Consider the following 27,523-nt stretch of genomic DNA (forward strand, 5'->3'; position numbering starts at 1 on the left):
TAAAGTTTTTATTTCTGTATTTCTTTTAAACATTTAAAATAAAGCTCGTACTATATGTACTTTAGATCGAAAACGAATAAAAGACTAGAGAAAAGCAAATAATAACAGCTAACATTAAGAAACTGTCACACAGTCACTGAATAATATGAAGAAATGGCAAGAAATGCTATGCGAGGTCGACGATGACCTTAGGTAACATATCTAAACACAATTCCTTCCTCTTTATGAAGTTCCACATTTTTGGAGCTAAAGTCGACCGTTTGCCGTGGATAGAAACGTTCCACATTCGAGGTCGTGGTGACAATCTGTAAAGGAACTATATAGGAACTATATGAGGGCCACATAAGATGTTTGAGTTCATAAAATTTTAATCACACGGTAAATTAAGTCTCTTAGCTTCCTTATTTTTTGCAACAAAAACAAGGATGGCAACAGTGACTGTTTCGGAGCAGATGAATATGAGTAAATAAAGTAAATAAGTGAGTAAGCAAATAAATATAGATAAATGTACAGGAAAGTTTATCAAGGTCGTTACGAATAAAACAAAGCTAATCTCTTGTAACCAATAGCTAGGTGCCCAAAGGACATTTGATGTCATGAGACGATTTCAATACGTTTTCCTGCATGTAATAATATCCTCAAGAAAAAAAAAGAACGTTTTTCACATATTCTCCCAGACTATAGAAGGGTAATGAGCGGTCAATAAAAATGCTTCCTACCAGAGTTAGACAAAAAAAAACATGAAAAAAATTATCAAGAAAAGTATTTTTTTTAATTTAAAAGCTTGTGAATTTAAAAATTCGAAAACTCCAGACTAATCACAGGAAATATGAGCGGAAAATTCCGTTAATTTCTCGTTGAGGGAGGAGTTACGCTGTCAACGAGCGATGAACTTGTCTCACCTGACTTTTTTCCAAGTGTTGTCCATTCGGCGCATCAGTCAACGGTAAATTCACAGTATTTGGTGAGAAGTTGAACGCACCGATATAGACCTGAACATACAATAATTACAGTATTTAAAAACACCAGCAATACCGTATCACCTCTGCTTGTGTCTGTAAATTAATACAGTATCGAAATTACAAATCAATCTCATAAAGAATTTTTCCCCTTTTTACATTCTTACCCTCTTTGCCATACAAGGCAGTTGTTATTCTCTACCGTACTTCGCCTGGCGGCTTCGTTTTTGGTGGATATTGATTATAGGCGGTGCATCGTGCTACACAACTGGCCTCATTGCCCCGCCTACAATCAATAACCACCAAAAATGAAACCACCACTTTTAATTTTCGGCAGAGATCGTCGGAGTAAAAAGTACTAACAAAAGAAAAACGTAATCAACCCCTCAACAATTATAACGGTAAAAAATTAAAAATAATGTTAAATCAAAAATTTTGAACACTTACACCGCCAGTGGTGACATTTTCATGCACGTAGAATCGCACGATAGTAAACGCTCCATCGATTAGTCTTCCAATCAATGTTTGTCCGGACATCAGGGCATCGTCCCTGGTCCTCAGCTTGCTGAGCTTCGAGAACATCTTCAATGAGGATTGCTCCTGACCGTATTGGCGCTGAAAAACTCGTCTCAGTAAGGAGATGGTCTGGAAACGAGCTGAATCCGACTTGACCCACCACCCAGTTGATATTCTTGTAGTCCGAATTGACTGGGACTTTTGAATTGCTGGAGAATCCAGCATTTGCCGTGTCATCCCATTGCATGGCACCGCGTTGAACGGGAACCTGAGCAGAATTGTACAGTGAATAGAAGCTTTAGCATGTTTCAAATATGGGTAGCATTAAAATTTATTGAAATGTCTCAAGAACTTCACAATTATCCTAGGAATAGTGATATAGAACCATAACTATGGATAGGATATCTATTAAATGTGAGCAGAAAAAAAAAACAAGGAAATAACCATTGAAAATGGGTGGTTGACCTGCCTTACTTCTAGTCTCTGGAAACCTTGGATGTATGGACGTATAACTCGTTGTTAAATCTTTTTTCCAATATTCTACTGAAACCTCATTAGCCTCACGGGAAAGTGAAAAACGTTTCGGATTCAAACTTTATCTTTCTATTCTACGTACTTCAAATCAAAATTATTCGCCTTTTTGGACATCGAAAAAGTAAAAGAAAAAAAAAACGCTAGACAGAAAAGCGCATTTACAGGAGCAGGTTTTGCGGAAAAATGCACTCCTTCAAAAATTTAAGTTTAATCGATAGAACATTAAGGTTCAGAAGAATCTTCTTCGGAAATGGAACATTTTCTGTTTTTGCCTTCTGTCTTTGAAACAGTATTGATAAGGGATGCAAGTGGATTTTCCATGAATACTGTACTACTGCTGTACCACGTGGTACGTCAGTACCATACCAACGTGCTACACACAGAAAATATTTCATTTAGAAGGAGATTGTTCTAGATAAAAATAAATATTTTGTGCGGGAGAAAATCCTACGCAACTCACCACTGAGTCATCCGGAAGATTTTTCATACCAAGTTCGTCTCCATAGTAGAAATTATTGGTTCCAGGTAGAATTAATTGTAACATGAGAAGAAGTTCTGCATGAGCTCGACTTTCCACACGAGACGCTACGCGCGAAACATATTGATTCCCGAACTAAATGTGTCATTAATTTTACGAGTTTTCGGGGAATTATCCGGAATTATCGTACCTCCCATTGAGGCCAAACCGATGGGTTATTTGTGTGGAAAAGGAGGATGTCGGAGAGAATCTCATGTACGCATGTCGCCACTGTTCCTTCGTTTTTGTGGCAAATTTCTGAAGAACAACTTCATCTTGAATATATGGATCCAAAAAAATTTCATAAGGATTCGAAAACCAAAGATTGTAGGTGGTTTATTGACCCATGTATGAAACTGGAGAGGTTTTCTATTGTTTTTTTTATCCGGAAACCTTAAACTCCGGAATTTCGGAGCGCACGAATAAATGTAAATATTTGGGGATTGGATACGATTAGAGGAAGAATGTAGTTGAAGATAAAAAAGTATTGAAAAATACTTGAAGTTTGAATTTTTCAAGGAGGAAACCATGCACAGCACTTTTTTTTTTAATTTCCTTCAGATAAAGTAGCTGTTCCATTAAAAGAATATGTATAAAATAAAACATAAAAACAAACAGAACAACAACATAAAACATATAAATAAAACCTTCACATTTGTGTTTGGTTATTTGTTTGAGAACATTTCAACGATATAAAGGAAACTTTTTTCCCAGAAATGTTTTTAGAAAAATCCTTAGATAAAAAGTCAGCTTACTGACTTTTTATTTAAAGATTTTCCCAAAAAGAACTTCATATGAGCAGGTTTCGAAATAAGGAAGTCATAAAATATCGTATTTGTGTTGAGGACGTACCAGAGTTCTTCTCAATTTTTCCTAATTCGTAGTTGATCACCGAGTCCAAACCGCTTTGCACCAACTGTTTCTTGTCCTTCTCCTTAGCCTCATCCCGTGACGCGAAAAGTGCGCTGAAACACGTGTTCACAGAGATGTTTTACAATTTCAAGTGATTTTTTCAAACTCTTACATCTTCTTCCCGGCAGCCTTGGTGCTCTCGTTGACGTATGAGTCAACATGATTCCTGATGTCGCTTACAACATCCGCAATTGCAGACCAATCCTAAAAATCGCCGTATTTGCGGCGAATACGCTTCTGGAGGTCCAGAAAACATACCGGTTCAGTGCCTTCAGCGTTTCGAGCCAAGTACTCGATGCCCGTCAAATGGAAACCGTCGACGCCACGGTCGATCCAAGAGGAGAGCACGTCCTGTAATTAGAATAGCTATTTTCCATAAATCCGCTTAAATATCATGTTTTGCTGTGTATATAATTTCAGCACAATTATAGAAGTTCCTGTAATGATCTCGATCCATGGGACAAAAAGTTCGAATAGATGTCCCGCTTGAAAAACTGCACATGTTAGAATAATAACAGATTCTGCCTGTTCTGGATGCGATTTTTCCAGGCAAATAACCGACAAAAATGATGTTTCCCCAGAAAAGACGTAGGAGAACGTCATAAAATCATTATTCTTTAAGATAATTACAGTATAGTTATGGATTTTGTTCCAGAACCAACTAAAATTTGGTTATAAGCGGCTATTGAAGGAAAGAGGATTTCCTACACTTTTCTAAAAAGAGGATAAGCTGGGAAATGTTTCAAAACTCTCAATACTTACTTGCCTAGAACTAACACGCATCCAGAACAGCCAGAATCTGTTATTATTCCAAGTTGTGCAGTTTTTCTGACTTTTCTTTCTTTTTCTCCCGCAAATACAGATCGTTGCAAGAACTCTAGACTACCGAAGGATTTCTTCTCGACCTGATACCTCGATTTAGCTTTTTAATTTAAAAATTCTCAAATATATGTGTCAGCTGGTCAAATTAACTTCTTTATATTCTCCTTTACTAATTCTTTAAAGGACCTTTCGCTTTTGTTGCTCACTGCTTTTTTTGACGTCCACTACTTTCAAGAAACATTTTTGCGAGGGCCACTAGGACTTACATGAAAGAACTAAGTAAAAGATGGATACTTTCTGTAAATTTATTGTTTAACTTTATTCTCAGCTGCAGAAGAACGGTTCTATTTCAAAAAAAAAACAAGATTTGCAAGGGACCATTTTGAAAAGAAGCGGTCCTTCAAATATTGTAGTAGGAGCACCAGATAGATAGTACTAAAATAACTTTTAGGGCATGAAGCTGTAGCGAAACTCGTCCATTTCTTTAGGAACATTGGCGTTCACGGGGTCCTAGCACGAAGTTATATATCTATGTATGTGTGTTTTTAATGTCTTCCATCAACTTTATATTTGATTATTTTTACCATTGGATAGGATTGCACCCTACATTCTATGTATATCCGAACAGATATCCAGAATACTTACAAACATGTGCGAGCGAAGATTAGAGTTTTGCCAATTCAAAACTGCTGCTTTCTCGTTCCCTTTCTCATGCATATAGGACAGCCCCTTACGATCGGTAAAGAAGTCCTTATCGCCATCTTTTGACCAATGGTAGAACTGAAATTACAGCAGAAGACATAATTTTGAACAGAATAGTAGATGTGAAACATACTCCGGAATAATTTCGATTCTCTGGAAGGCTTGCTGAAGCAGATTTCAGGAACCAGTCATGTTCTACGGACGTCGTAGAGATGGGAAGGCTGATCACCAATTTCATGCCTTAAAACATGAACATTTGAGAATTTTCTCTCTTTCTTTTGATTGCGTTCAAATACAGCGTAATTTCACATCAACTCAAAAAATCTATTCAAAAAAATGGACCACACCTTTGTCGTGGATCTCATTGATAGCTTTATCCGCGAGTTGGTTTGTTCCTATTGCAGGATCCATTTGGTCGTAATTTCGCACAGCATTTGAAAAATTATCCGAGATCAAGAACGGCGACGGCCAAACAGTCTGAATGATGATGCACTTAGAAAAAAAAGAACGCGGAAGAAAATAGAAGAATAATATGGAGTAGAATATAATAATTATAATAATATAAATAAATTATAAATAAGTGATAAATAATAACAACAATATCTATAATATATGAATAGAGTAGAATAAAATACTTAGAAATGAGCGGGATCTCCAGGAAAACCTACCTGTACTCCACTCTTCCTGAGATTTTCAAGGCGATCCAGTAGTCCTTGCATGTCACCGTATCCATCTCCGTCGGAATCTTGGAACGAAGGCACCCATACCTAAGATCAAATTAAATAATTAAAGGTACCCATACCTAGAATCAGAGAAGTTTAAGTGCATCATAATCACAGAGTATTAAGTCGTGGCCACAGTTAAGAAAATTAGGAAGAAATTTAATTAAGTTGAATTAAAAATTAAGAAAATTGCATCATAACAACCTAAGACTTTCCATGATTTTGAGATCAAATTTTAAGATATTTTAGAGGTGAAAAAAGAGCCTGAGACTAGGAAATGCACCAAGAGGGCCTTGGGGATTGATTTTCATCGGTTCGAGAAGAAAATTCGGCGGTTCAGTAGTCTTAGTTTATTCTTTTTTCAATGGGAATAGAACAAAAAAGAAAAGAGAAGGAGAGAAAAAGAAAAAAAGAGAAAAACTCGAGCGCCAAAATTATCAACGCATTTTTCTTTCATTTTCTTTTTCTTTGTAACGGCAGAAAGATTGAAGTATTGCGCTAAAGCACTTCAAGAAAGGTCGTGTTTTTAAATCGTTGATTCGATTTCAGTTTACTCAGCAATTATGGTCGTCGCGTATAAAAAAGGAAGAGGACTGGCTGTACAAACATTGTAGGCGACAGCCGTCTGCCACCAGTTCGGCTTCGATCGCACCGTGCACCCTGGGCTGAATACGACGAGAAGAATCGACGCCACAAATAGTGCAATCCAGATTATCCAGAATAGCACGAACAGAATCATCCTGAAACGATTGCATACTGCGATGCGACGAAGAAACATAGAAAAGTACATGGAGCAGTGGATTTTCATCTACTTTTTCAAGTAAAAATAACAGATAGCCTCTACCGTATCCGCTTCAGGTAATTGCGCAAGAAAATGTGCCATGAAACATTTAAACGATACTAACAAGTTAGCAGATGATGATTAAAATATAAAATTGAGAAGCTACGTAACTTGCGACAAGTCCATTCTGGTCAGTAATTGGGATCTTACGGTATTTTCTAGTATTGTTGAATAGGCATAGTAATTGTCTTTCTGCGCTAACAGCGACCATGTTGCTATTTCTTACCGTTTTTTAGCTTTCAGATATGACCAAGATTCAATCAAAAGAAAAAGATAGCAAGTAATTCTCACTAAATGAACATTGGTGCTGTTAAAGTGCAAGCTGAATAAAAAGTTCCATTACGTCATGGGATTTTTTTTTCTCTGTGATGGAAGTTGTTGCTATTACAGGGAGGAGTTACAGCGGAAAAGGTATGTGCTAGTCAATCCATTACTGGTCGATAAAGTACACAAAGATTTTGACGTTTTTCATGATTAGCAGAGTGCGTGTGAAAAATTCCACGCAAGATTTTGATTGTTATATAATTTTTTACTGGCAGTAATCCAAGCGATTTTCATTTAAGGTTGTTTTTCAACCTTAAATCAGAATTTGAAGTAAAATTCTAAGCTCGAGTCAAGGATCATTGGGTTCAATTTCAAAGACTTTCGGAACTGTCGTGTATATTTCCAAGTGCATGATGATTTTTCCCGAGCATTTTTTTTTCGAAACAAAACATTCGATAGGTACAGTGTAGTTGAAAAACTTCGATATTTGATAAATGCACCTTAGGGTGGGTGCCGCCCCCTTAAAGGTCATTTTAAATCAACATCGATGAATTCCAGACGGATAGATAGGCCTTATTGAGCAAATGCACTGTAAATATTCGCTTCTACTGCATCTTCAGTGTAACTTTAGCTTCGTGGAACTCATTTGCAAAAGAAGACTCCCCTTGCAATCCATAAAAATACATACTCTTAACAACACTACATTTTTGCATGGAATCCATAAAATCGGAGCTGCACATCCCGTTTTTAAAGAAAACAAAATGAATACCAGTTTGGTAAAGATGGACGATAATTTTAGCTGACAGAAAAAAACAAGAAAAACTAGATATTGCCATTCTAGTATGACCGTAAAGGAGAGCTAAGTGTCAGTCATATATCTTAACAGCTTTTTCTCAAAGTGCACCAATTTGTTTCTCGCAACGGAACAAGTCTTTCCCAGAAAGGGTTATCCGATTTCTAAGATTTTCCACGGGAATAGAACTTTTCACGAGAAGAAGTTCCGACAGTTGAATGTTTTGTCTATTGATGGCGATGTCATTTTTTCGTCAATTTGAAATAAAATACTTCTTTTAGTACATTTTTTCTTTTCAGCTAATGACGTGATCGCTCATTATAAACTAACTTTAGTCGCTGATCGCTAAAAGCTCAGTTTTAGGTTTAAAAAAAACGAAGATGATCTCTGATTTAGAGAAAAGAGAAAAAAGAAAAATAAAGACAGCAAGACAAGAAAAATTTCGTGGTACCCCTAGATATCACGGGGATTAATTTCACTCGCTCAAATTGAATTGTAAAAATTACTTATCTTTATTGAAAATTTCCTGCCGCAACTCTATTTTATACGAAATCAGTGGGAAGCGTCCCATGGTTTTGGTTCCGGGAAAAGGATTATGTCAGGTGAGTGCATTTAGGAGGAGTTTCTGAGCTTATCTGTCAGAAAAAGAGCTTTTCAACCTTCAAAGTTCACAATACGACTATCGACTGCGCGATAATAATCGCAATCGCTCGCGCGCGCGCAAGGACATCGCACCTTGGCCGCAATACGCTCCGCACATCTGTTTGCTCGGCAGATTACCAGCAGTAAACAACGGCTTAAGCTATTAAGCACGGGGTTACGTGGACGAAACGAACCTTACGGTCTTCCACATAGGGTCATCTCTGTATTTCTCAAGTTCCTCCTCGGTAAGTCCCGAACTGGAACCTTCCGGTGGAACTGGAGCTGCATTACCGTCACGTTCCACTGCTACATCATCGTTCACCTGAAAAAACTTTGAGGAATTTGGTGATTAGCACGAACAGAGGGGTGATGAGGAGTCATGAGGGCTACAGCGTCGAGCAACAGCTGTTTTGAAAATAAAACAAACGTCAACAAGGCCGAAAAAGATGCTGACAGTGGAGGAGTTTTTCGGGTGTAATCATATGGGAAGCAGATGGCCGAGAAATTTGCACTTTTGAGGTGAAGCTGGGCCTGATGAGGTCGTCCTCCTCCAATAGCGGTCAATAATTGTCTACGAACATTGGGGACCGGGCGGCACAGCCGGCTAGCACATCCGACCGCGTAATTGAAAACATGCATTTGCAACGCGACTTCTCGCGAATCTCGTAATAGACGCGTTAGATCCGTACATCAAAATCCATGACGTAACTACGGATCTTTCAAGAAAATCTTACCACTGCTAGATCATCGTTTAAGGAAATGTTTCCGTGATCTGAGTATCGATCATTTCTCGGCCAAATTTCAAGCTTAGAATGGAATATAAATTGTGTGCATTAGTTTCTAGCTAATTCAAGAAAAATGTAGCAAAAATAATCTGTTGTTGTTTAAAATTGCATTTCAAAAGTTTTCGTACTTTTCTCTAGCTCCTATGGAAATTTTGTAAAAATCTGATAATCCTGCAATAATCGAATTGCAGTGATGAATATAGAGCTATCTGGGGAAAAAGCGGGATCAAAGATCACAACTTCGAAAAAACCATTTCGTTTCAGAAACATCTGATTTTTAACAAAATTTCCTTGAATTCCAGAGAGTCCGAAGAGCTGAACATTCTGACGTCAAAAGACAAGAAACTATAACGGAGTACTTTCTTAATAGTACATATTTTCCTCATTGTTGTGAGGTTCAGGATCTTTTTTTTCAAACAACAAAAGGAACGAAAACGCTAAATGTTGTGAAAATTCCCGCTCAAAATCACATTCCATGGTATCGGTAAATTCCTGGGATTTTTAGCCCGGTGCGAAGAAAAAAAAAACGTTCTTCTTTTGATTATCTGTGATTTTTTTCGTGTTTACACTCACACATACGCAGTGCGAAAGTTGTTGAGAGCTGCTGTAACAGAAGCCAGCTGCGGACAAAAAAAGGAGGAAAAAAGTGGTGAACGTGTTGCAATTTTAAGCCGTGGGAGGGAAAGGGATAACAGGCTTCAAGAAACGGTCGTACACGTACAGTAGAGTAGAAGAAGAAAAACGGTTATGTTATAGGGAAAGAAGGTGAGCAGTGCCGAAATAGTCAATCCTGCTCAGTACACCTACCCCATCAGTCCTCTCTTCACTAATGAGTTCGCTTTCAACGCTACTGCGTGACATTGGAGCGATTATAGGCGGCGACCGTTAAGATCCGCAGAACAGCAACTAATGAATGCCACTAGCGGATTTATCTGTCCACAGAGTGCATAAACGATAAGGATGATAAGGAGGTCTGGCTATCGCTGCTGGATTGAATTCTTCCCACTGCTGCAGGGAGCAAAGAAAGGACAAACAACATGCCATGGACGACGAGTCCAACGAACCATCGCAAAAAGTAAAGAGAAGAAGTGCGAAAACTCCACGACAATCTTTAGCGATGTCGCTTAAACAAATTTTGACCTCATCGGACTGCTTTAATCCTTTACGTCACGAAAATTAGAAGGCTAAAGCACGGCCAAAATACACAAGAAAAAGGAAAAAAAAACATCTGAAGCTATTTTCTGAAATTGCTCAACATTTTTGTAGTTAAAAGAAGAGAAAAGACTTGTTTTAAGACAAAATTCTTTGAGATTATGCTCGATAGCCGAGTGATAACGAAAGGATATTGTGCACGAGCGAAAAATTTAATGGGAAAATTTCATTAAAACGGTTGAAACAACGAAAACAACGAAGGTTGTCCTGGAACACGTTTTTGAAGTTCTTCCTCGTCTAGATATAGATGTGAAAAACATTACATCGAGGTTTTTCCTCGTCATTTATTTTTTTATTTTTTTATTTTTGCAGTAACAAAATTGGGCAAGTTTTTGCAACCATAAAAATATTCCATTACGCTAACTATTGTGGATCGTCCACATATCCACGGCATTTACTGACGTTGTGGAAATGGAACGTTGTACTTTTGAAATTCAACACCTTTTTCAATGACGAGAGGATGCAAAGAATGATGAGCCGAGGTAATGAAAGATTTTGAAGAGGTATGCTTCGCTCTGTTACTGCGCCAGTGGTTCTTTTTAGATCGGAATTTACTATGAAATTCAAATAAAAACATGCATGAAAGAAAGGATGACACCGTCGACCTTCACAGAGCTTTTGACCACGATAGGATTCAAAATAAGTTATCAGTATTTAAAAAAAATCAAGTCGAAAATAATATGGTGTATCGAATAGGATTACCTTGCTGTAGCTGACACCTTTTGGCGGTGGCGGATTAATCGGTGGAACAGGATTTCTTGACACAGCCGTAATATAGCTCTCCGTTTTCACACCACGATCGACCTCGTAAAAATGAGGAGTTTTCCCTTGAGGGCCAGGCATTAGGCGTTGTTCAGCGTCGCTCATCGCTGTCAATGGTGCGGTGTGAATAGGAGGAGGTTGCCAGATGTATGTAGGGTTCGACGTGCGACACAAACTGCAGCCACCGCCTTTACACGGGGCGGTCGAAACGACGGCTGCGGTCAGACGACGGAGTCCGGACCGCTGTGAGTTAGACACGCAGAGCCGGAGGGGAACAACGAGTTGGACCAGCCCGACGTCGTCGCGTCCTCACTGTGGAATACGGGTGCGGACGCGCAGTTCTCGGATATTTTCACCTGTTACACCTTTAATCCTAGACTGTGGGAATAAGCCAAGCGCCTCAAATACTGTTTAAAGTCAATTCATGCTGGCTGGCATCAATGCTTCTTTATTTACCTCCTGAAGTACTCAGAATTAGCGTTCGATTCAATTAGAGATCTCCCTATTTTGTTGTTTAATTTCTTATTCTCTTCATCTTCTTCATCCTGGTATTTCTATGTACATATTTATTCATTATTTTTCCTCACCGGCTAGTGATGCGTATGAAAAAAAGAGAAAGAAGGATGCATCATATTTCATGTTTTCAAGTCTGTTCAAATCTTCTCAAATCTCTTAAGAACCATGAGATAGTAGTATTTCCAGAAATTTCGAACCGGTAGCTATGCGGGGAAAACATTTGGTTGATTATTACTATGCTAACGCGTTCTAAGCTTTACCAGATGAATAACAACATGGAAATTCCTCCGGGTTATCCTTGCTCCACTCCCTATGGGATCCATTCATCGTCCACCTCCATTTTCCATTTTATGGCTGTAATTTACTTCGCAACCGAGAGATATATAAAAGATATAAAATAAAAGATAAAACGAGGACCAAAAACCTTTCAAAAAATTCAAAATTGAAAAGAATTTAAATCTCTTCTGGATAAAAGGGATATTTTTACAAAATTTTTAAGATGGTATTTTGTTGTGCCGGTTATGCTATATATGTTATTTGTTCAACAATTTTGGGTGGAGATTCTTAGAAATGGCCAATTTATTCTCGGTGGGCCGCATCTGTAGCACCAATCAGCACTCCAGCATCAAGTTATTAGCGACTCATATTGGCTAAAAAACATCACAGTTATGATTTCTTACTTTACATGCCAGTCCATTCTTCATATTCACTCTTTTCTGAGGATTTCTACTAGTTCTCAAGGTAAAGTCGACAAATCGTATCACCAGGTAGGGAATAGTGCACTTTTCTGGTTCCTATGTTTCCCATACATTCACCAACGAGAACTGTTTGATATGAAGAAATTCTATAAGTGGAATTAGCCAGAAAATGGATCCCACTCTTCAGCATTTTTTTTAACGGTCACATCACGCCTCGAAGTACACCTGTTTTGATGACATTGCATTCTTTTATTGGTTATGGTCTGCTGGTAGAGGTTCTCCAGATATTACCTCAAAGGCCACACCCCACGAATCGTAGATTAAGTAAAGGGGGTGATTCCGTCCATTCCTTCCTAATTGCCGTAAAAAGCGGCCCGGAAGATACGGCTTCGAGCCGGTGCGCTATTTTCTACGAGTCCGATTGAACCGCGCCAGCCTTGTGTACGCGCAGCATCTTCCGGGCCGTTTTTTACGGCAATTAGGAGGAAATAGACCGAATCGCCCTCTGTTCCATAATCTACGATCCTGTATAAGAATACTCCACCTGAAATCCGTACCAACTCGGATTCGTGAAGTGATGCCTTTAAGATGGGGTGATAACTTGTTGAATGGATTCGAATCAACACCCATTCCCCACAGGATTTGAATGATGCTGTATATACATTATATTGCACAAATAATATATTATATATATTATATATATATTGTGTAGTAGGGTCAATACGACATGAAGCACGTGGACAATTGCGTACGCGACTTCTCTCGAGGGGCTTCGCTGGAGCGTAGCGGTTAGGAACGTGGCGAAACCCTTGCTGGCACCACCCATCGCTGCAGTTTGCGACGGTCCCACCTCGGCCCCAACTACAGCCTCCATCGCGCCGTTTCCGTACACAAATGCACCGAGCTTCATGTCGTTTTGACCCGACTATATATGCAATATATACGAGGCAACAGTCACACCAATAACACCGATTCAAACTTTCATTATTGTGATCTTCTGGGGAAATCTGTAGGCAGAGGGTATAGCAGGCATCGACGTCTTAAAATTCACAACATGGTTAGAGAAAAAAAATCATTTTTGAATGAGTGGACGAGTTCACCACAGTACTTGATTGATTGTGTGCACAAGTACGTGTACTCATATGCTGTAAACGTTCACCTATTCCGATTTCGTTGTAAAACGGTCCTATCGTTCCTGCTGAATCATTCCTTATTTTATGATTTGACCTACCTTTTTCAGTGGGCTGGAGAAAGGAATGATAGGAAGTCTGTACGCAGAGGGTATAACGGGCATCGACGTCTTAAAATTCACAACATGGTTAGAGAACAAAAAAAAAAAAACATTTTTGGATGAGTGGACGAGTTCACCACAGTACAGATAGGGTTTGATTGGAATATAGCAAGGGTAATAGGTAACGGGGTTAATTGGTACACTAAAGGTGCATGCTTAATGAAATCTAATGTTTTGGAAAGGGAAGGACGAAATTTTGTGGTATTATTGCATTTCGGATAAGTAAAAAAAAGTAACGATCCTTACGAATCCATCAGAAAGTGACCTCAACACCAGATGAATGCTTGAAAGGGAAGACATTGGAAATTGAAGAGATGAAAAGAAATAGCACTTAGTTTAATGTGATTACAAAATAAACATAAATATGGTAGCCATAGCACTTATTATCCACCAAACACTTCAGAATCGGAGAACCAACTGTGCAGTACTTCTTACTCGCTCAAACATATTTGACTACAACTCAACTCAGCTTTTTTCTACACAAATAGTAAAGTTTGAATCAAATAAAATTTATGCGGAAAATTTTTGGAAAATTTAAATCTCATAGGATTCTTCGCATGTCATTTGCTGAGAATTTGTGCGCAGATTATAATATTGATTGAAAAGAGGTAACCATCCATGAATTCTCACTGCTTTGAATTGTGTTGAGGGATAGGTCGATTTTCTTTTCTCAAACTAGAAAATACATGTAGAAATGAGAATATTATATGCTAGAAAATATTATAACATAAAACAGACGTTTTCATCTGAAATGACAAAAAAATATATATAGTTATGCAGATCATATATTATATACTGTTATAAATCACCCAAGAAGAAACTTCTCGTCATAAAAAATCTGCTTTCCCGGATTACTAAAATAGAATGTCAAATAAAGAAAACGGAGCATTGACTTCTCTTTTTTGGATTTAATCGAGAAGAAAAGGCTGCTAAAGCTGTTCTGTTCTGGGGTGTTCTGTTCTGGCTGCTTTGTGCCAAGCTTATTGAGTGAGGTATGACAAAACTTTAAAAAAGGTATGAAAAGTCATGGAGGAAGTAAAAACTATGAGTCACCGCAAAATTTGTTGAACGATCTGGAGTCGTTGGAAACAAAGCGGAGAATAATAACGAGGGGTATGCACTGAACAAATTTGTTGTAGGTTTTTGTTGATCAAGCAGTAGTGACGCGTATTTGAGACAAAATCCCCCTTCGTGGAGCGGGGGATAAACAACATCCACTACTCTCTTGTTGGTTTTTCATCATACATTAATACCAATCTCAGTTTTAGTAGTTTTATTATCTCGATTAAATGCAAAAAAAAAAACAGTTGGTCCAGCCAAAACGTGAAAGGTTCCATTCTAGAGACACTGGGTGCAATGAAATGCAAGAAAAACTCCCTTCTGTTCACTTTAAAGTGGATCTCAATGATCTGAAAAGAAAAACTGATAAAACTATAAATTCGAATCACAACTATCTTGCAAAACGAGGAATTCTTTAACGAATGTTGCTTAATTTCCTGTGAGGGTGTAGATCAAAAGTACAACTAACCATTTTATTATCATTTAACTATTTTAAAGTTTGAACGGTCGAACTTACTTCCCAAAAAATATTCGAAACAGGCGTATCCGTAAAAGTACGTTTCCAACCAAAACGTGAAAGGTTCCATTCTAGAGACACTAGGAACTTCCAAGAAAATGATGCTGTGCTAAGAACGAGGAGAAAATTCGACGTTTATTCAACGGAACTCAGCCGATGGATAATCCGCTGTTGGTCGTACAGCGTAACTTTATTTCCAGCAATACCCGTGATATTAAAAACATGTGAATGTAGACGGAAATGATACAAGAATATAAAATGGAACAGAATCAATAGAAGTTCGAATAAAATCAATAGAATAGAATTTGAAACGTAGTAGAACACACATCCAATAGACAAAAAAAGCCTGTTTCTTTCTACTCTTTGTCTTCCCAATATACCTTTCCACACAAACCACATATGAAAAAGATTAGACTGGCACGAGAGGATATCTGCTCGGGAACCTGAACGAAAAGAAGCCTGACGCAGTGCAGGCGGCAATAGTAATATATAAAACTAGAATTAGTGCAAGTCAAGTCCGATCACTGGTCCTGTTAGTTCTGCTGCTCGTGAAAAAAATATTGAAAAATATAGGACCAGTATATTAAATTAAGTAGAGGACTTCTAATGTTGCTGTTAGCTCGAGACAATACTGTGTAAGAACAAATAATATAATAATAACTATGAAGTCATTAACCTTCCGAACCGCTATGTCCACTCCTTCTTCGAGATGATCGTGCTTCACAATGTTAGCTCTGAATGGAAATATTAATTAGCTGGGGAATGATATAGCACACCAAATTAAGTTTAGAATTCACGTTATATTAACGACTCCACCATAACATTGCACAACCATGTGTCCTTCAGCAGGCGACAACAAACAGCAGCCGATTCCAGAAAAACTGAGCCAATCCAAAGAATTCAGTTTTTGTGTCCAGCCTATATTTAACGAGCAATTTTACTAATCTTCTTAGATCTATGCATAAGCAGCGTAAGCATGTCTAAAACCATTACCGGCGGAATTGAAAGGTTCATCATGAAATCCATTCTTGCAAATTACATTGTTTTCAAAGAGAGCTTGTATAACTGGACCTGGAGCTTTCACAAAATACGTCCCATTGCATTCCTGAAATAGCAAGAGAGAAATGAGTGTGTTTCCGAATTGTGAAGAATGGTATTACAATTTTTTTCTACTTTTTTCATATAACGGGTTCACCTACTAGATTGACTGGTTCGATTTGCAGAAGATAACTTCCTGTAAGTAATGAAGGAATCCCAGGATTCTCATATCGCATACGATCCGTAAATCACTAGTCATTGTAACATTTCATAGAAAAAGCCTCCTCATTCATCTTCGAGTGAGAAGGGAGCAGTGTCTTGACACTTTTCAAAAACTTGTCGCAAAGATTTCTGCAAGGTGATGTAGATTTGTTCGGCCTTTTTATCCCAGCATTACGTCATTTTTAATCTTCTACTTCGTCAATGATATTATGGCATTTAAGTTTTAGAATTCTTAATTCTACACAATCATTTTTCGCACCGACTCGAAGACATGCGCCCGAAGAAAAATTTCCCACTAAGTACCTACACTATCCAGGGCTCGCTTCTCGGGAGAAACAGATTTCAAAAAAAAAAGCCTCGATGGGACCATCCTCATACCACAGATTTTTTGTGGTGTCAAGTAAGATTCGTAGACAGTACACAGCAATACATTGCGACACTCGGATGAAAACAAAGGGCGATCGTTAATTGTTTCCAGCCTTGTGGCAACGGGAACGTGCTCTTATAAGATCCCATATGTTGTCAGAGGGCAGTGGGTGCACCCATGTATCTTTATCTGCATTTTGGGATCCTCTTACATCGTTGGGAGTTTCCGGAGGACCTTACCATAGGCGAGAAGAGTTGAGGTGTTTAAACACTCCTACTATTATCTTGCGTACTCAAAGGGATAGGTCTCCTGGACAAGCCAAGCTGGACCACAACTTGAAAGGAGTCTCTCCAGGTGCTTCTGTGTTCAAGAAAAAAGTGCTCTAAAGAATGAGCTATGATAAAAAAAATCGAGATACACACGCCTTAAAAAATTATTCGAATGGCAAAAAATTTAAGAAAAAAAATGAAGAAGATGTCAAACAAGCACTGGTTCAATTTTTCGCATCAAAAGATGACACATTTTTCAAAAATGGGACATACAAATTGCCCTCACGTTGGCAACAGGTCATTAATAAAAATGGCAAATATATTATTCAATAACGTTTATTGACAGTGAGGAAAAATTTGCATTTTGTCTCGTTCCAAAAACGGACAGAACTTTCCGGTAGACCCAACACCTTGTACTCTACGACATACTACCGTCTGCTGCGTTGTATTAGTTCAGGTCATCATTGTCCTAGGTCCTTTAAATGACTGAATCTTCTAATCGCGTGCCTGTTTCAATGACAAAATATTAGGAAGAAACAACCAATGAAACGTTTAAGCGCACACACTGAGTGGAACAAAGGTCGCGCAAACAGTCTCGTACTGCTGGTAGCGGAATGTCCACCGCTTGACCCCCAACTGAACTACAAGCTTAGATCTATCAAATAAAAAGATCCTCACTTCCACACACCTACGCAGAACTCAAGCAGGTCATTCAATATCCATTTCCTCTTGGTTAAGAGCTTATAGCAAAGAAAGAACCAGAAAAACCAACGAACCAGGCAACGTGAAAAAATATCCAACCCGGCGAAAGAGATCTTGTTCCTTGTGAATACGAATTTTAGCTGATCAATAGGTCCAAGCGCACTGGCATTTGGTATACCTAGCACGCGATCGCCGAAAAGACGTTTTAGCTGAAAAAAAATCACATGTACGCAGTCAGTGAGAATGGTACACCCACATGGTGTGAATTGGCGGTGCGCATTAGCAGAATTGTTACATGGCCATAATAATGCCGGGTGGTTTAAAGGCATCGCTCCACGAATCTGGGGTGGTACGGGTGCAGCCGGGTAATGCCCATATGGAGTAGTAGGAATCTGGGGTGGCACGGGTGCAGCCGGGTAATGCCCATATGGAGTCGTAGATTGTGGGGAAGAGGGTGATTCCGTTTATCTCTCCCAGTATCAGCGTAAGTGGACGACCCCTGAACGCTGTTTCTTACGACGGCTCCTGTTGCAATGCGCAACCATTGCGCCTCGTCCCGTCTGCAATTCGTCGAAAACCCATCTGGATGACGACGTTCCGGGGTCGTACGTTTACACTGATACAGGGAGAGATGAATTGAACCATCCTCTTCACCACAATCTACAACTCTGTATAGGCATTACCCGGCTGAAACCCGTACTACCCCAGATTCGTGGGGTGATGCCTTTAATGGAGCTATCCAGCATTTCCGCACCACGCAAACATGGTTGAAAATTAGTACGACGCCATAGTAGGCAGAGGATTACCTCATCATAAGCTTTTCCACTTGTTAGAATTATTCTGCTGTTTCCTTGTGCTTTCATTTTTAGTTCGTTTCTATCGGCAGGAATCAAAACGTCCACACCACATCGTCTGGAAAGCTTCCATAAACTTATATAAAAGTAATTTATATAGAAGGCATCATTCAACGCGAACACATACGATGTGCAGAAGAAACAGTCCACCTTTGGGAATGCTATAAAGATTAAATGAAACAAAGAACTTTTTTATAACCAAGAAGTGAGCATAATGTATTTCCTTCCAAAAATTTCAAAAATAACATCACTGAAGTTGATAAAAGCAATAAAAAATGCTTACGAAAGTTGTTCATGGATACTTCTGTGAACAAGAGTTCGTATTAGCGGAAGAATGGTGGCGACCAGTTATTACTTCGTCTCCTCTAATTCCTCAATACTTCTACTAAGACGTGTAACACCCTTAGATTTTACTTATCCCCAGAGGAAAAAAGACGAACTGGGTCAGACAACTTCACCAAAAGAATTAGATAAAGGAAGACACAAACGTCAATGTTGAATGATAAAACGTGCGAACAGTGATTCCATCCTCTTATTCTTCAAGTTTATCCACTTTGGGATCTACAACGTTTTGTAGCATACAGCTGCTTTTTTGTGTAAATCTCAGATCGATTGTTTTCGAGAAACATCTCGACATCTTAACCACGACATCAAACGAAGCCTTCGATTCGACTATAGTTTCCACGTGATGAATGTACTAACCTGAAGATCGGTGGAGTTGCGAAAGATGCCGCGCTCAAAACGGCGCGGTTGAGCTAGTGGTTGGGATCGAGGTGAGACCATCGCTAGTTTCACTTGAGGTGCAGCAATGAGTGGTGCTAGAGGGTGTCTCCTCTCGATCCCAATTACTATCACTACTCCACCGCGCCGAAGCAAGCACAGCCGCTTACGCAACTCAACGCACCGAGATTCATTCGTTTTACCCAACTATGGGGCTAACCAATACGACCCTTCGCATCACCGTACTCTCTAAACTGTACGGGCAGTAATTCCCACACCCAAATGTGAGGATTGTTTCTACCACTCAAATTCTGTACACTTGAATGATATCAATATTAAAATATGAATATAAAATACTAACTACATGCTGAACGAAAAAAAAAAGTTTTACGAAAAACTAAAAACTATAAGTCGGTGTGGAATAGCAAAAAAAAAAACAACAGGATCCTTTGCAACTCGCCTTAGGTGCTTTCCAAGACCAAGAAGCATGGAATCAACCAAACATCTCAACTGCGTTGCAGGTGTTTGACCAGACTGAACATCCTCTAACTTCTGAAGTAAACGTTCATAAGTGAAAACATAAAAGGCGTTAGCGTTCTATATCCTCAACCTCGCATATTTCTGCCCAGGTCATGTCATCCATTTTCACCCTCTCTTTCCTCGTCTTTACTTTTTCCCTCTTCTTTCCGTTCACCATAGAAAGTTCTACCAAATTTTCAAAATCCACTCCACGCAACCTGAAATCCTCCGAGCTACATCAAAATTTTCAGAGTTAGGAAAAACATTTTGCACACACTCAGCGATTTCACGAAGTTTTCCATATAATTCAATGACAATGTATGCATCCATTGCCGCGTACCGCTTCTGACTTGCACGAAGAGGGCGAATCGACCAATTACTACACTGAAATGTTCGATGTAAGGAAATAGTCATCTACTCTAGTACAATAAATCTAATAAATCGACATAATGAACACCTCAAAAAGAGAGTTAAAAGCAAGGACACAAATGACTGAAAAGCTTCTATAACTTTTCCCGACATGAACGAGGGGAAATAGTTGTAGCAAAATAATTCAGCAAAATAATAATTACGGCTGGACAATAGCACAGGATTTCTGCGACAGAGGGAAATTAACAACAAAAAAACAAATATGAAAAAATCACATCGCACTTGCTCAGACTTATCAAGCTTAATGTTGAGCAAACGGTCACTCAAATCACTGAGTTTGAAATGCATAGGTCCACCTTCTTGCAGGTTATCATCTGTAGAGACTTCAGGTTCGTCCACAAAGTGACCGTATCTCACTATAACCACAAATGCACATGCACGGCAGTATAAAGAACTGGGGAAAATGTTGACCCACCATCCATAAAGTGTCGATCGGCATCGAGTAGCTAAAAGATTCACTTTGAAGAAATAGACTAACAAAATGAAGGATGCGAACAAAAATTAGACGTTCTTGTTTCTTCACTAGAACAACCAACGAACATGAAATGGAAATGACTGTTCAATTTGCCCAGCAGTAAATTCTCATCGATGGTTTCCAAACGAAGTCGTAGAGCAACTACAAATTGCTGGAATTGCGCTTGCGATGAAACCGTTGCTCATACGCTTCTTCAAGAGCCGTCAAATCACATATACAAAAAAAGCTACACCTGCTTTGATGATTAGAGGCTACTTTTAAATACTACGGTGCACTCATTTCAACAGTAGGTTACTATCTCCAGCAGAGGATCATTTTCGGTGATGTCTATATATAAGTTTGTAATGGTTTGCACTGAACGCAAAAAGTAACAACCATCTCATCTCATCTCATCTCATCTCACCTCAGCATTACTCGTCTCTCCCCACTCTGTTTGAAGCAGAAACTAAGAAAATGGAACGCAAACTCACATTTTCGACCAGACGTTTCAAACACACTACATTGCAAAGGTTATCGGCTAAGGTGCGGACATTAGTTGTTGATATCCCCGCAAAAAGCGCACGCAAATCGTTGGTGAGGTCAAAACCTACAAAAAAGTAGAATTAAGCAGTGGAAATGCATACTACCAGACATTAGAAAGTGTAGTGAGAAGAATCAGCTACAGATTTCCTAAGGGATTTATAGTCAGGAGTAGAGTTTCTGCCGTTACACCAATTTTCTTCAATAAGAGGAATATGAGTGAACAAAAACAAAGTCAATATAAGGGAAACCACCTGGGGGTTCACTATCTGGTTTTCCCGCAAACTTGCCGAGAAGTAGAGAATGTGAAGGATCCCAATAACGAGGAGTTAATGTGATTCTATAAGTTTACATGATCTATGTTCCTTCATATTGAGTAGGCGTCGTAACCAAATGGTAAAAACTACAGAAATGATTATTTGCTATGATGCAAAGTGCCCACAGAAATCTAAGAGAAGACATGAGACATGAGAGAGGAAGGTCGGAGAGGAAGGTTCATCCTGTACTGTGCTTGAAGGAACCAGTTCAAATCGAATACGAAGAAAACACCAACTAAACTAAGGAGAAATGAAAAAGCTGGCTGGGGTTGTCAATTAGAGGCAGCATATCACAAGACAGAAGTAGGCAAACCTGTAGGGAAATAAGAGGTTCAGGGTGTAGATTACGAGTATGAGCGAGCCCTCATACAACTTCTCCAAATCGTGAAAAAGTACGTGGAAAACTGTGTTTCTTCCTACGAGGTACTTGAGGACACACTACTATTGTGCATGCGCCGCATCCGTGAGCGAGCGGTCGATGATCAATGAGGACTCCTCACCAGCTTATCCAAGTAAAACCAATGAATAGGCTGCTCAGAGAACCGGAGCAAGTACAAGTGTGGCGCGTTCTAACCAATCTCGTAGGAGCTAACGCGGTTCGAACGCCGTTTTTCAGCACGACTAGGGAAAAGTGAGCGTGGCCATGCTCATACTCGTAATCTTCACTCCAAACTGTACATTATCCTACAGGTTAAAACTGCTCAAATGAACTGCTTCTACTCTTACATGGATTAATTTAAACGAAAACATAATTTCATTCTTAGTTCTTATATCTCAAATATAGAGTGTGACATTTGCAAGACCTACCGCCACTACTAAAACAAATAATGGCGGCAACAGCGTTACTCTACTTAGGATCAAATCGTTCATTTAAAAATTACCAATTTTCCTAGCCTTGCTACACAGAAGAGTCCAGAGGAAATCATGCCAGTCACTCTCATTCAATTTCTGCTCCAGAGCGCAGAAATCCACTAAATAAACACCTTGAGGGATGGCAATCTGCAGGAGCGCCACACTATAAAAAAGATCTGCAGAAAAGCATTTAAAAAATAACAAGAAAAAATCCCAACCTTTCGTTTGGACACATATACTGAGCTTTCCATTCGGAATCAATACCAATGAATTCTTCTTTCTCTAGTTTTTCCATCAATTCCAAGAGCTGTACCCTTTCATGGACTAAGTGTATAAGATATCCAGGAAAAAGTTCAGGTGCAACATCACCGACGTCTTCTGCTCGCCTCTCCATCCTGCTCGATATTAAATGGATTACGTGGAAGTACTAAAAGGATTCATAACTCAACGGTATTTGAAGCAGACAAGCCGAAACACCCTCGGACTTCTAATTTGCGAGTGATTCTTCTTTCTGGTTTCTCACTACTGAGTGACCTTTGAAAAAGTTCGCTGCATTTATCACCCACGAACATCAATGAGCATGTGGAATCTGACTTCTCTGCGAAGTAAGAAAATATTTCGAGAAATTCTTGTAATATACAGTAAGCTCTGTTACCAGCGCAATGTGCGGTTTCGAGAAACTGCTGAAATGAGCCCGCTACTGCAACCTACATGTGAACTTGCTCGCACACTTCTTTTCGCGTGCAAGAAATTGCTGCGCCATGCTCTCACCGCAAGCCGCGATAGCGAATCGTCGGCACCGTTATGTGGATTGCTCGGCGCTAAAAGAGAGTTTGTTTCCAAACCAAACACAAAACAGATCAACAACAATTCATTGGTCCGATCGACTCCTTGGCCAACGCCGCCGCAAATGCGCCCTCTGTACTGTTAAAGGATAAAAAGTCTGGCGTTAGTCAATCCGCTTGGGATGCGCCACCACGTTCACTTCAATTCAGATTCGTTTGAGGTTAAAAAAAAGGTGGCTAGCCTGCAATGACTTGCGGGGACTAGTCGATGTATCGATTCAGTGTCTTTTATCCTCCCAGATAGTTTGATATCAATTTATCGACACCGGAGAAATGAAGGGCTTGGTAGGCACTAGTAAGGTTTCGAACTATTGACCGTACAATCACAGCAAAACCTCTTACCAGCTGCGGTACACTTACACCGCTAAGCACGCTATACGCCAATTTTCGCTGAAAAAGGGAAAATAGGTCACCTCTCGTCAGCTCCTTGTAGCTCCCTTAGGTTTCACACTTTTGATCTGAACTGAAATCTTCGATGTGACGCGGCAGCGGTATCCTTTTTCCACTAATACGATGTTACTATTCGGAACGAAAGTCACTTCATTGATTAGTCAGAAAATTGAATGCAATGAATGTTTTAGAGACAATTTCGATTTTGGGGTAAGAATCAATAAAGCTGGTCTTAATTTCAAGAACGCCAGCGGGATCGCGAAACCCCTTGCAGATTTATATCCAGGTAACTGAAGCTTAAGCCCAACCGAGCTATTGATTTAGGCGCGAACGACGGAAGAAAGGACTAGTGGTGAAACTATTCGAGGTGAACTTGCAACGCGACACTTTGTAAAAAAAAATCGTTTAAGAGTAATGGAATCCATCCCATAATTCACACATCCATTCCTTCAGAACTAGATACGAAGACTCTTTGGAAATGACGGCTCTAATTCTTGGAAGTGTAGATATTGCGTGTTTTCGCGATACTTGTAAACTACCCTCTGAACCCACCTACAGAGAAGGTGCAGAGAACCCAAAGAGGAGGATTTCCGCTAGCACTGCTTTCCTTTATCTCTACATCAAACACCTTGAGAATTCCTAAGCATGCAAATTCACCACATAATGATGTAAAGCAAAAGCAACTGTACTAGGAATTCAAAAGGAACAGTACCTTCGTATATTATTCTCTGCCTCATGCACAGCTTCTGGATTTTCAGTGAGATACAATTGTAATCGACGAGGCAATCTGTTTTCCGAGATATTACAATATACGGCCCATCGCACAGCGTCAGCACTGAATGAGTACAAGGCTAGTGAACTAAGGTGGACAAAAGATTGCAAAATGTGTTATAAATGCAAAACACAAAGCAAACAAACTAGTAGCAAAAGTTCGTCAGATGTTTTATGAAGTACATTCTCAGTCGTTCGTCCCCACTTCTCAATGCTTCCTAAACTGGAGCTACAAGTAATCATGGGAATAACATTACGTTAGTTTACAGCAAAATAAATCAGGTTTGCTAGGAAAGACGAGGTAAGAACACTTCAAAAATATGTAAACTTACGCTTACGTGCCCAAAGTATGCATCATCGTTTAGTTCTTTAGCAACGAACCTGTAGCAAAAATCAACAAAACGGCTTCACCACGGAAGCATGAAATAACCAACCGCGACTGAACCTTAAAACGTAGTTCGCCCTCTTTTCGTGCTTGAAAAAAATTTGGTGCTACCGATTCGATCGGTAATACTAGATCAGATGCCAACTTGAATATCAACTTCTCAATAGTTTTCCCTGAAAAATAATCTGATTGCGATTTAAAAATGACAAGAAGTTTTGTTACAATAATAGTGAATACAAAAATATGTGAGCTCATAACTACAAAAACAACCTGTGAAACGTTCATAAGGCAGTGTCATTACATTTGTCTCTTTATAAAACCTCAAACGACCTATCACTTCCTGCTCCGATAAACCAACAAACGTGTCCAGAAACGAGAGGAATTCCTTCTAGAAACAACAAGTGACGGTTCCAGATAACGGAAATGTAGGTATGGAAGCATTATATTAACATAGAAAATGTACTTGGATCTCCTTGTGAGGTTCTATGAACTTCATCACCGAGTTTAGTTTGTCTTGAAGCAGGGATGGTATAATGAACGCATCCAGGCTATAATCGTTGTGGAGTCGGAATTCTTCCACAACATCCATGGCTTCTTTAAACATTCTACGCTCAATCAGCAACTTAAATCGAACGTTTAGTAAGAATATACATCATATCGAACTTGTGTATGCCTAAAGGCAGCACATCACGAATCTGGCGTGGTGAGGGAATCCACGGAGAAAGCTAGAGATGAGATTGTAGATTGCGGGATAGAAATGGTTCCGCTTACCCCTCCCTCATTCTCCTAGAAAACGGCGCTTTAGTTCCTACAAAAGACGTTAGAAGGCTCCTCTGCGTATACGTTCTAGTCCTCTTGGCAACCTATTCATTGGATTCACTTGAATAGGCATTCGAGGAGAACTCAGTGCGGAGAACTGCGTTGCAAGTGAAATCGTCGTGAAAAACGAAGTCTTTGAACCTGTTTTTCTTTTCCCGCAATCTACAATCTCATCTTTAGCTTTCTCCGTGGATTTCCTCATCACAAGAGATTCGTAGTATGCTGACTTTAAACGTTCACCACAAACTTCAATTTCTGCTCTTATGGAAGGAAGGAGAGAAGGGTCACTCAAACGAAAAATTTCGTTGAATAGCTTCAAATTTCCTGTGTGCTTGGCGGTGGCTATTCGAAACGCATCTATCTGAATTAGAAACAACGCATATGGGAAAGAAAAGACTAAAAATGAGGTTAAAGAGAATTACAGTAGTCCAACCTGCAACTCCTTAGTCACACATCTTTCAAAGACAACGAGAGGATCATCAAGTTTGTACAGCCATGAGCGAAGATGAACAACAACGAGGGCTTAAAAGCAGAATGACTTCTCACAGTCAGTCAAGTCCTTTTGGAAAGATAGATGTTAGGAAAAGAAAAACGAACACCAACCAGCCAAAGATTTCGGCTTAACGGAATTGTAATCGGGACAAATCTTATGAATTTGAAGCATACTGTAATAGGGGTTCTCGTCGCTTTCATAAATCGAATATAGAACGGATTGAATCAGCTCTTCTCTCATAGCTTCATTCTTCTCATTTAGATATATTTCCTTGAAAAAAAAATGACTTCTTAATAAAATGCAATTAAATTCGGGAAGACTAACGAAATCGTATATATAATGAAGGGAGCAAACCTTTAAAAGTTTTCGTCTGGTTCCATGTGGTTCTTCGTATGCCTGCCTATAAAGAGCCTTTTTCTCAGCTTTCGTCAATTTCTTTTGAACTGTCTCGTCATTTGCGTATGTGGAGATGGCTTCATTAGATGAATCGTTGACAGCCATCTACAATTTCTGGAGTAAGACGAAACCACACATGTACATGAAAAGAGAGAAACATTCTGAGTGAACAAGAAGTAAATAGCAATGAGAAGGGCCTAAAGACAGTCATCCATACAGAACAGATAGTCGCGCATGGCTTGGCGAAATAGCAAGACTGATAGATCAATTGATCCCCCTCGAAAAAGGCTTATCGATCGCATTTGATCATCGTTCAGCATAACCGTAGCGCGACAGTCCTTCTGTACAACAGAAATTAGGTGAGCATCATATAATGGTCTAACTAGATAAACTCATTTGCCTTAGCGAGATCTGACTAGCTTCCAGGTGTGCACGCAGAGGTTTGTGACCAGGTACGGCGTTGGTGGTACCTGTAATCACTCGTTGTGGTTTTAGTGAAAATTTCCGAGCTTGAAGGGTCATTGAGATGCGTTCAAGAGCATCTGCATGCATACACGTACATTTACAAGAATGTTTACCGTTGCGATGAGGATCGTTAAACTTAATTATTCGTCCAAAGTTTACATTTCAAAGCCAAATTTGATTTTTTTTTTCAAATTGAAAGAAACTGAAGGTGGAATTCATCGCTCGAAAAGTGGTCGTTGGTGCACCTGATTCATCTGGATCTTTTTGGAGTTGCAATGACGTTCCGTGTTTCCGTTGTCAGAATTGAAAATTACATCAAGGACCGTACTTCTGGAGAGAATGAGACATCGAACACTGATGCAACAGGTGGATCCGAAATCATTTTTGGTTGTTTTTCTTAAGTGTTTTTCAGTGAAGTAGTGCTGATTATAACTCACGGCGTTTTCACAATGAATTCTCTTAATCGTGCTGAAAAACGACGTGGGAACTGGCTTCCTGGACGAATTTTCATGCGAGACACCTAACAACAACTTTACAACTGCACAAGCACCGCGTCTGCGAGTGAGCAGATGACCACTAATGGGGCTTCTCAGCGTTCGCAGTTCATTAAAA

At 39.4% G+C, this 27,523-nt stretch overlaps 2 protein-coding genes across 4 annotated transcripts; both read right to left on the reverse strand.

The window, feature by feature from the left end:
* Positions 1-188: 188 nt before the first annotated feature.
* On the reverse strand, positions 189-11,088 carry RB195_020058 (uncharacterized protein; the record flags this gene model as incomplete). Of its 2 annotated transcripts, none has more annotated exons than XM_064188192.1 (16): positions 189-305; positions 903-992; positions 1,407-1,574; positions 1,636-1,743; positions 2,470-2,622; positions 2,678-2,784; positions 3,379-3,491; positions 3,551-3,642; positions 3,697-3,789; positions 4,906-5,040; positions 5,096-5,202; positions 5,310-5,439; positions 5,631-5,729; positions 6,292-6,424; positions 8,419-8,546; positions 10,924-11,088. In XM_064188192.1, the coding sequence occupies 16 exons, from the start codon at positions 11,086-11,088 to the stop codon at positions 189-191; spliced, it is 1,938 nt and encodes a 645-aa protein (XP_064044073.1). The 2 variants fall into 2 exon arrangements, with proteins under 2 accessions (XP_064044073.1, XP_064044074.1); XM_064188193.1 differs by lacking the exon at positions 10,924-11,088 and adding an exon at positions 9,817-9,870.
* A 3,801-nt stretch (positions 11,089-14,889) lies between these two features.
* RB195_020059 (uncharacterized protein) lies at positions 14,890-26,998 on the reverse strand (the record flags this gene model as incomplete). 2 transcript variants are annotated; one of them, XM_064188195.1, is made up of 28 exons in its annotated part: positions 14,890-14,897; positions 15,065-15,173; positions 15,445-15,507; positions 15,741-15,798; positions 15,862-15,982; positions 16,058-16,169; positions 17,737-17,871; positions 18,469-18,574; positions 19,697-19,788; positions 19,847-19,973; positions 20,033-20,139; positions 20,407-20,540; positions 20,600-20,630; positions 21,130-21,245; positions 22,377-22,510; positions 22,566-22,742; positions 24,295-24,417; positions 24,501-24,571; positions 24,686-24,734; positions 24,788-24,911; positions 25,009-25,126; positions 25,202-25,360; positions 25,805-25,918; positions 25,991-26,079; positions 26,161-26,320; positions 26,405-26,551; positions 26,847-26,857; positions 26,917-26,998. In XM_064188195.1, 28 exons carry the CDS (start codon positions 26,996-26,998, stop codon positions 14,890-14,892), a joined length of 2,877 nt encoding a protein of 958 aa, XP_064044075.1. The 2 variants fall into 2 exon arrangements, with proteins under 2 accessions (XP_064044075.1, XP_064044076.1); XM_064188194.1 differs by lacking the exons at positions 14,890-14,897; positions 15,065-15,173; positions 26,847-26,857; positions 26,917-26,998 and having other exon boundaries at positions 15,421-15,507.
* Between the last annotated feature and the right edge of the window lie 525 nt (positions 26,999-27,523).

The sequence above is a fragment of the Necator americanus genome, chromosome II (assembly GCF_031761385.1).
Source record: "Necator americanus strain Aroian chromosome II, whole genome shotgun sequence".
Classification (NCBI taxonomy): Eukaryota; Metazoa; Nematoda; class Chromadorea; order Rhabditida; family Ancylostomatidae; genus Necator; species Necator americanus.